The 8,834-nt window shown below is 50.9% G+C and overlaps 1 protein-coding gene across 1 annotated transcript in view; it reads right to left on the bottom strand.

Annotated features, from left to right (window-relative positions):
* Window positions 1–8,834, bottom strand: part of LOC113215111 (glutamate-gated chloride channel-like) — a 150,413-nt gene that overhangs the window by 122,658 nt on the left and 18,921 nt on the right. Inside the window, exon 2 of the mRNA XM_052275394.1 lies at window positions 2,340–2,586. Coding sequence (XP_052131354.1) covers window positions 2,340–2,431 — 92 coding nt within the window. The 5' untranslated portion in view covers window positions 2,432–2,586. The remainder of the gene's footprint in view (window positions 1–2,339; window positions 2,587–8,834) is intronic.

The following is an 8,834-nucleotide window of genomic DNA, read 5'->3' as shown; positions in this document are numbered from 1 at the left end:
GGGGGGGGGGCAGACACAGACAGAGAGGCGCAGCCAAGGGTGCGGTCCATTACACATTTCCTCTAGGGGCAAGTCGGGTAATACACGTACAAAAATGACACACTTACGATCTTTCAGAAGCATTTTCTTTGTAATTGAGGGGGCAACAACTCCGGGAATCATGTGTATTTGCACCTGCCTGGGTTCCCTAGACAGGTGTACACTCGATTCCAGGAGTTGTGGCACTGGGTACCGTAACCCCCACCTCGCTCCAGGTCCCGTCTTTCCAATCCCTTTGACATGCGACGACCGCGTAGCTTCCTCCCGGTGCATGTGGTTTGCACAATTCAATTGGATCAATCGCTTCTCACATCAAAGCACTGTGGCGCAGTACGGGCTAACATCAGCCATGTCAAAGCGTCGAAATAGAACACCGCGGAAATGTAGGAGGGAGCTGAAGTGTTGCGGTAACGGTACCTCTACACTGTAAACGTGGGAGTCATCTTTCTCGCCCAAATTCAGTGACGTGTTTCTACATCACCCAAATCGAGCGACCTGGTTTCGCATCGCTCCTTATGAGTGATCTGGATGCATCGGTTTTACGAAAACATTGCCCAAAGAAGGAAAAAGAAGTCGCGGTGATCTGTGCAGGTGGGAGAGGAGCTGAGCAGGTTGAAGAGATGTGTGGGAGAAGTTGTGGGTAGCAACCGCACCCAGGATTCAGCTTTGCGGTAGCCTACAGTACAATGTGAAACGCGCCGAAGCGACCAATCACCCTATGCAATCGGTCGGTTAAAACTTGGGAGGATAGCAATGAGGGGCTTGTGCTGCTTGAGACGCGTGGGAAGAGAAATAAGTTGTGAAATGAACGAAAGTGATAGAAGGGAGAAGGGAGGAGAGGAGCAGGGCGCCGAGTGGCGTAACATTACAGCGTGCGCCACGCTGCGCCACGATCCGCCCCCCAATGACACAATCACAGCCGGAGGTATGCTGGGCGGGGCTGCAGGCGCCGGGCGCCGCCGTCACGCCTCCCCGACCCGAAACAAGCGGCGCCCCGATTGGAATGCGCGCCATCAATATGGAATGACCCGCTGCCCCGATGGTCTAGTTTTCAATCTCCTACTCTCCTCCTACTCCTCCTCCTGCTCCTCACTTTCGCTCCCTCTCCCTCCACCCATCCTGCGTCCGTGACCCCCACCCCTTTACATTTGAAATTATTCACGAACAACTTAGCCGCACCAACCAGAGGATGAGGAGGGAGAGAGAAAGGGGAAAAAAACTGAAATAATTAATCTACGGTAATGGGGATAGGGTATTGTTCCCCTTCTCTCTACCCGCAGAATGCCTGATGGGCGTCAATAATTTCGGCAGGCACCGCGCGTGTGCGGGTGAACTTCCGCACGACACCGTGAAAAAATATACAAATAACAAAGCGGGAACAACCTCGCTGCTGCTGACCTCTATATACGAAAGGGGCGAAAAAACACAAAAGAGCGACGCAGAGAGAGACACGTGACAGCAAGCGGGCTGGTGTTTGCTGTGTCACAAGGAGAGGGAGGGTGTGTGTGAGTGTGTGTATGTGTGTGTGTGTGTGTGTGTGTGAGAGAGAGAGAGAGAGAGAGAGAGAGAGAGAGAGAGCAGGGCAGCGAGGAGATCAAAGCGGGCTTCTGGAAGCTGCACGGAAAATCGACAAATCGCAGAACACAGGCTGTCACCGGCAAACACACAGCGGCAGGAGACGGGAATAATCGCGTTTGAAAGCAACACTTGTGTCCGCCGATCTGACCGTCCGACCACGCCCCGCCGCGTCCCTGCCCTGCCGTGTTCTGTCCTCGGAGTTAATTTGATAAATCGAGCAGATCGCATAAAAATGAAAAGTGGACTGCGCTGCGCGAGGCGCGGCGGGGCGGCGAGACAGACTAGACGCGCTGATTAATAAACTCATCATCTTGAATGCAGAGCGATTCCTCCCCAAAAGCGCGGTATTCATTAGGCGACGATAATCATTTTAAGAAAAAGATGAAAACAAAAAAGGCGACGGGAGAAAAGACAATGGAGGGCATAGGCGCACCGCCCCGACCAAGGCAAAGGAGCGCGCGAAGGAGTGGCCCTGACAAAAAGCTGATAAATGTAATAAAATAAGGACTGTCTACTTTCGGTCGCTCTGTATCCTATTTTTGCTGAGCCAAGCAAGCCCGAATTAAACAAGCAAACCCCGGCATTTAAACTACCAAAGGCACTAATTGTTAGAACCGCATAGCCCCCTAGGGTTCTTCAATGCCTTTGCAAAACTATTCATTTCTGGAGCACCCCTGTAAAGGCACCTTTGCTTTTCTACTGATTTTGTTTGCTGTACTCACGTGCTGGCGCAGGTGTCCGGGTTGTCGGCGGCACGGGCCGGGCGCGCGCGCGCCACGAGGGTGAGCAGCAGCAGCAGGCGCAGCGTCCCCATGGCGAGCCTCAGGCCGGCCTCAGGCTGCCGCAGGCCCTAGCGGGGCGACATCTCGCGGGCGCCGCGCCACGCTCCGCCACCCCGCGCCACTCCGCGCCTGCCGCCGTCACGCCGAGGCCGGACGCTGCTCGTTACTCGCTGCGGGGAGCGTCCACCTGGAAAGCCGAGACCAGCAACGGGGCGTCACATACACTGCGCTGTACAAGGCCCATGACATCACTCAGAAGGGGACAAACTGGGAAAAACACACGCACTAAATGACTGTGTAACACTTTTAGGGAACGTGTTGCAAGAGTTTTGAGGAATCAAAAATTAATTGGAGAGGAGTCCCCACTTTTCCGCCAAATTCGTTGCCAGTAGTCCCCTCTCCCTCCGCTCACAGAAAGGTTCAGCGAAAAGAATCGGGTTGTCACTGATCTCCAACTCTTAAGAGACAGGGATGACGGGTCGAGGTTTGCTCACTGCAAATATAAGTTAGAATTTACCCCAAAAATCTGTCCAAATATAGTTTAGAAACACGATTTTCCAAAACATTGATAGAAACAAAATTCCAGACCTTTGAGGAAATTTTTTGGCAATTTTGGAAAACAGAAACGGACTATTTTACACCAAAACTAGGTTTGAAAACAACAAAATTACAATTTGCGAATAAATTTAGATATTTTAGTCATGAGTTCATTACAATTTTCCAAATCAATTGAAACTCTCTAAAAACTTCGAAAAGTTAAGATCTCAAACTAGGAATTCAAATGTTTCGAACGGTTCAGGGTAAATTACTAGAGCGAAGTGCAAAGGGCGTAAAGTCCAGACTTCCACCCTTTTCACTTTTTACCAGTGAAATTTTGTGGTTAATACTTTGCGCATTTCAAAGCAAAAACTTATTTTTAACCACCCCTCTCGAAGGCACGCCTTTGGACCCTACACTGTAAAAAAAATGTTGTATGGAAACGACAAATTTCTTGTTAATTTTTTAGATGACCAGCATTGTAGGTAAACAGGCATCCCTAGTAGCACAGAACTGTCGCACGATTGTTGGACAACAGTAGAAAAAAGATACGGACTAACGGTGCGATATACGAATTGAGAAAAATGAATCTATTGCTATACTATCTTTTTTCCTCGGAACGAAAATCTTTATCGGCTATCTATCAGAATGGAAGCGAAATACCACTGTTCTGAATTTGACCAGGAATCGATATCAATACAACAAGATGTTAGATGGTTTAAATTTGATAGTCCAGCGACAATCGTCTGACTCTGGAATATCCATCACTTTTGGATTTTCGTTATCGTCACAATAATTGGCCGATTGAAAAAAATTACACTATGCGCGACAGTTTTGTGTTACTAGGGATGCCATCAATACTTTATCGTTTCAAAACAAACAACTCATTTGGGTACGACAAAATAACTACAACCCAGTCATCAAACAAAATGTCGTAACTGAACATGGAAGTTGTACAGGAACAACATACACTATTTTCAAAACAAACAGTTCGTTTGGATACAGAAAAAATATTAAGACCTAGTCATCAAACAAAATGTCGTTACAGAACGAGAAAGTTGTATGGGAACAACATAAATTGTTTTCAAACAACTATTCTTGTTTTCAAACGGCACCACCATAATTTTTAGTTGAAGTGAGATTCTAGTTCACCATCATATTAGTTAAACTTTTAAGTTTATTGTTTTACTTAGAATTTTAGGTATTTAGATTTGTTTATTTTATGATACATCATGTAGTTTCAGATAAACAAGATGTTATCGATAAAGCATCAAATTTTCTGTTCAAGCAAAAAAGTCAATCAGGAAACGAGCCTTTTGTATTTAAATGGCATTCCTTGTTTCAAAACGGAACTACTCGTACAGAGACAAATCTTTTTTGTTACGAGATTGTCCATCAGGAAACAAACTTTCTTGTATTGAAACGACATCTTAACATTACAAGATGTTTGTGTAGGGATGGTACTTTCTCGTTGCAAATTTTAATCGTTCTTAATGAAAACAAATAATGTTGTTCTTGAACGGACAAGTTGTAAGAAAGTTTGTCGTATCCATACCAGAATTTTTAACAGTGTAGAAATGCTGGCCTTGTAAGTCCTCGATTGTTCCGAATAATCAATGTTCCATCGCAACTACCTGCGCGCTCGACAAAGGGTGAAATTCATGTTGCAGGGTCCAAGTACGCGCCAACACCCTGTCCACTTTCAGCATGGGAACCGCCGAAGCACGGCGTGGGGCTTAAAGTAGTCCCCTCGTGTAGCGTCTAATTTATGGCTTCATCCTCACAGGAGGACACTACATCAAGGGCGGCAGAAAGTATTGGGGGGGGGGCGGCCCTTCCCGCTGGGACCTGGCAGGGAACGCCGCGCCTAGCCCCACTGAGCCTGGCCTTGTGCCGAGACTGTGGTATCAATTTCAGCCCGATACTCCCTCCCGTTCGTCTCGCCGTCACACAGCATCGGCTTTCGCTCTTTGTTAGCTCCAGAACAAGCCAGTCAAAGCCGACGGGCAAGGTAACACAATATATCTATATACGATTATTACAAAAATAACGCCGCATGGAAAAGTCAGAGGATTAAGTTCCGGGGAAGAAATGCGCGAGGCGAGGACAATCCTAGAGGCATTCTTCAGAGATCTACAATATATTGCTTCGGTAGACGCAAAAAATCTGCCTTTCCCTTTTTGTAAAGCAAAAGAAGAAATGGTACAAGATCCTCCTCTGTCTGCGAGTTTGGCACAGCCTGCTCCACTTGTTTCCCGTCCGGACTTTTATAAATGGACACTGCTGCCTGTCTGACCGTCAAGCCTGGGAAGAGATAACGCAGAAGGGATTTAAACTGAGGTTCTCGCAGGGTGGACTTACTTCCAGACCAGGTGCTTAGTACACGTCGCACTGGGAGCTGCCTCCCGGGCTGCCGCGCCACGCGCAGCAGCCAAAACTGAGCTCAATCGAGGAGCGCATTGCGGAGAAGGTCAGGAGGACGATGAGGCTCATGCTTTAGGCGGGCGAAAAAGTTCTGCACGAAGGGGCCAATGGGGGTACAAAAATGAATGCGTTTGTCACCAACCAGGGAAAGAAAAGTTTTGTAGCAAGTGAAGTTCTTGAGCACATATAATTTCAATTGGATGTAAATTTGTATCTAAAAGGGTACAAGTTGTAGCTAGCCTAAGTACACCGATAACGCTTTGTGTCTGCTTAGACAATTTGCATAAGATTGAGAAGTGCTTAGTAGCATCCTCGTTGAACAAAAAATTGTCCTTTTTCATTATGAGTGAAGTTTAACTGGAGACCACTGGCCACTGGGTCCAGCGTAGAGTGTAGGCGGGCGTTTCAGTCCACGGAGGTTGGGTGTGGTGGGCGATGGGACTCCAGGCCGGGCGAGGTGGGGTTGGTGCTCGGGTTGGGGCGATGACGCTGTCATGACGCCGTCCTCGGGGGACAGGGCCATGTGTCCGATACTCTTTTACGACGCTGCCCTCCGATTGCCCCGGTCGGCTGGGTGGCGCTGGGCGTGCAGGCTGGACCCGTTCAAGTTTACAGGGCCGTTTCGCCCGACCACTAGCGGGGCCGATCACCGCTGTGCGCGTGCATGTGTGGCGTGTGTGAGCGTGTGCGTGTGCGTGTGCGCGTGTCCGTGTTGTCCTAGGGAAATGGCGCGCCCGCATGGGCCCACCCATCGTTCGCAACACTAAAAACTTAATTAGATGTGGGTCCGCAGTGTCTTACCGCTTCGCCTCCACACGGGCCGGGGGGATGACGGGTCACTGAGCCGGGGACAAACAGTCCCTAACCCAGGTGTTCAGCGCCCCCCCCCTCCCTATTCCTCCGCCTCCTCGACCTTGCGCGGCCGCGCGCGTGTTTTCCCACCGATCGACGAAAAGTCAACACCTGGCCGAGGTGTACTTAGAGTTCAGCCAAGGCATTACAGATCGCGCTGCGAGCTGGAGCTAGAAGGGCTGCGGAGCGTGGGCCGGGGTGGGGACGAGGCGCCGCTGCAGGGCCGGGGCATGCTAGCCGGAAGGGTAAAGATGGCTGTTGCCAGTGAGGGTGCCAACTTTAACTACTTCCCGAACGAGGGGCCCCACTAGCTCATTTGCTGATCCCGGCGGTGCATGAGGACGGCGCCATGCCACCCGGCCCGTGCAAGTTTTAATGGTAGTGAAGTCGCTTGCCCTGCCGCCGCCGCAGTGAAATTAAACGACAGAACTCGTTACCGCTGAAAGAAAGGCACGTGAAGCGGCGGCCGCGGCGCACTAGCTGCCGGGGGCCCGCCGTGGCGTGGAGTGGCGCACCGTAATTTTCCGGCCTGCCGAGTTCAGCCTATAAGTTGGCGTTGGCCCCTTGCAGGGAGGGATGCGCACGGCGGGCGCGGCGGCAGCAGGCGGCAGGGCAGGCAGACCCAGCCGTGCAGCGAATAGACGTGGCGGGTGGGTGCGGTCCCTGCGGGCGCGCGCGCGGGCATGTGCCTGCGTGCGTGCTGTGTGTAGTGTTGGTGGGCGCGTGTGTGTCACGGCACCGGCTGAGGATGTGGTCGCGCTAGTCCAACCCTGTAATCCCACCGTTCCCAATATGGGCACGCGTCGCGCCCCGCAGAGATCCCACCTCCCCCTCGTACCAATCTGTACGCATGGCAACGAGGGCACTGCATGTTGACTCCTTGCAAATAGCGGTTGTCACTGATTAGTAATTGTGAACCAATTTAACTATTTTGCAGGCTAATGCCTATGAAAAATACTCTTTACATAGCATTTCAATCTCCATTAGAAACCGGTAAAGGCGACTGAAAACTGAGCTAAAAAGTCAACTACCCACTGTGAAAAATATCGTCGTCAATTTACAAAATTTTTGTAAACTCGAATAAGAATGTAAGTTGTAAATTTAGGACAGGGGTCGGCAACGGCCTAGAGAGCGGGCGGGGCGGGGGTCCCCTCACCGCTGGGACCTGGCAGGGAACGCCGCGCCTAGCCCCACTGAGCCTGGCCTTGTGCCGAGACTGTGGTATCAATTTCAGCCCGATACTCCCTCCCGTTCGTCTCGCCGTCACACAGCATCGGCTTTCGCTCTTTGTTAGCTCCAGAACAAGCCAGTCAAAGCCGACGGGCAAGGTAACACAATATATCTATATACGATTATTACAAAAATAACGCCGCATGGAAAAGTCAGAGGATTAAGTTCCGGGGAAGAAATGCGCGAGGCGAGGACAATCCTAGAGGCATTCTTCAGAGATCTACAATATATTGCTTCGGTAGACGCAAAAAATCTGCCTTTCCCTTTTTGTAAAGCAAAAGAAGAAATGGTACAAGATCCTCCTCTGTCTGCGAGTTTGGCACAGCCTGCTCCACTTGTTTCCCGTCCGGACTTTTATAAATGGACACTGCTGCCTGTCTGACCGTCAAGCCTGGGAAGAGATAACGCAGAAGGGATTTAAACTGAGGTTCTCGCAGGGTGGACTTACTTCCAGACCAGGTGCTTAGTACACGTCGCACTGGGAGCTGCCTCCCGGGCTGCCGCGCCACGCGCAGCAGCCAAAACTGAGCTCAATCGAGGAGCGCATTGCGGAGAAGGTCAGGACGATGAGGCTCATGCTTTAGGCGGGCGAAAAAGTTCTGCACGAAGGGGCCAATGGGGGTACAAAAATGAATGCGTTTGTCACCAACCAGGGAAAGAAAAGTTTTGTAGCAAGTGAAGTTCTTGAGCACATATAATTTCAATTGGATGTAAATTTGTATCTAAAAGGGTACAAGTTGTAGCTAGCCTAAGTACACCGATAACGCTTTGTGTCTGCTTAGACAATTTGCATAAGATTGAGAAGTGCTTAGTAGCATCCTCGTTGAACAAAAAATTGTCCTTTTTCATTATGAGTGAAGTTTAACTGGAGACCACTGGCCACTGGGTCCAGCGTAGAGTGTAGGCGGGCGTTTCAGTCCACGGAGGTTGGGTGTGGTGGGCGATGGGACTCCAGGCGGGGCGAGGTGGGGTTGGTGCTCGGGTTGGGGCGATGACGCTGTCATGACGCCGTCCTCGGGGGACAGGGCCATGTGTCCGATACTCTTTTACGACGCTGCCCTCCGATTGCCCCGGTCGGCTGGGTGGCGCTGGGCGTGCAGGCTGGACCCGTTCAAGTTTACAGGGCCGTTTCGCCCGACCACTAGCGGGGCCGATCACCGCTGTGCGCGTGCATGTGTGGCGTGTGTGAGCGTGTGCGTGTGCGTGTGCGCGTGTCCGTGTTGTCCTAGGGAAATGGCGCGCCCGCATGGGCCCACCCATCGTTCGCAACACTAAAAACTTAATTAGATGTGGGTCCGCAGTGTCTTACCGCTTCGCCTCCACACGGGCCGGGGGGATGACGGGTCACTGAGCCGGGGACAAACAGTCCCTAACCCAGGTGTTCAGCGCCCC

This window comes from Frankliniella occidentalis, unplaced genomic scaffold, assembly GCF_000697945.3.
Source record: "Frankliniella occidentalis isolate FOCC.00 unplaced genomic scaffold, Focc_3.1 Scaffold8, whole genome shotgun sequence".
Lineage (NCBI taxonomy): Eukaryota > Metazoa > Arthropoda > Insecta > Thysanoptera > Thripidae > Frankliniella > Frankliniella occidentalis.
This window is presented reverse-complemented; position numbering and strand designations above follow the sequence as displayed.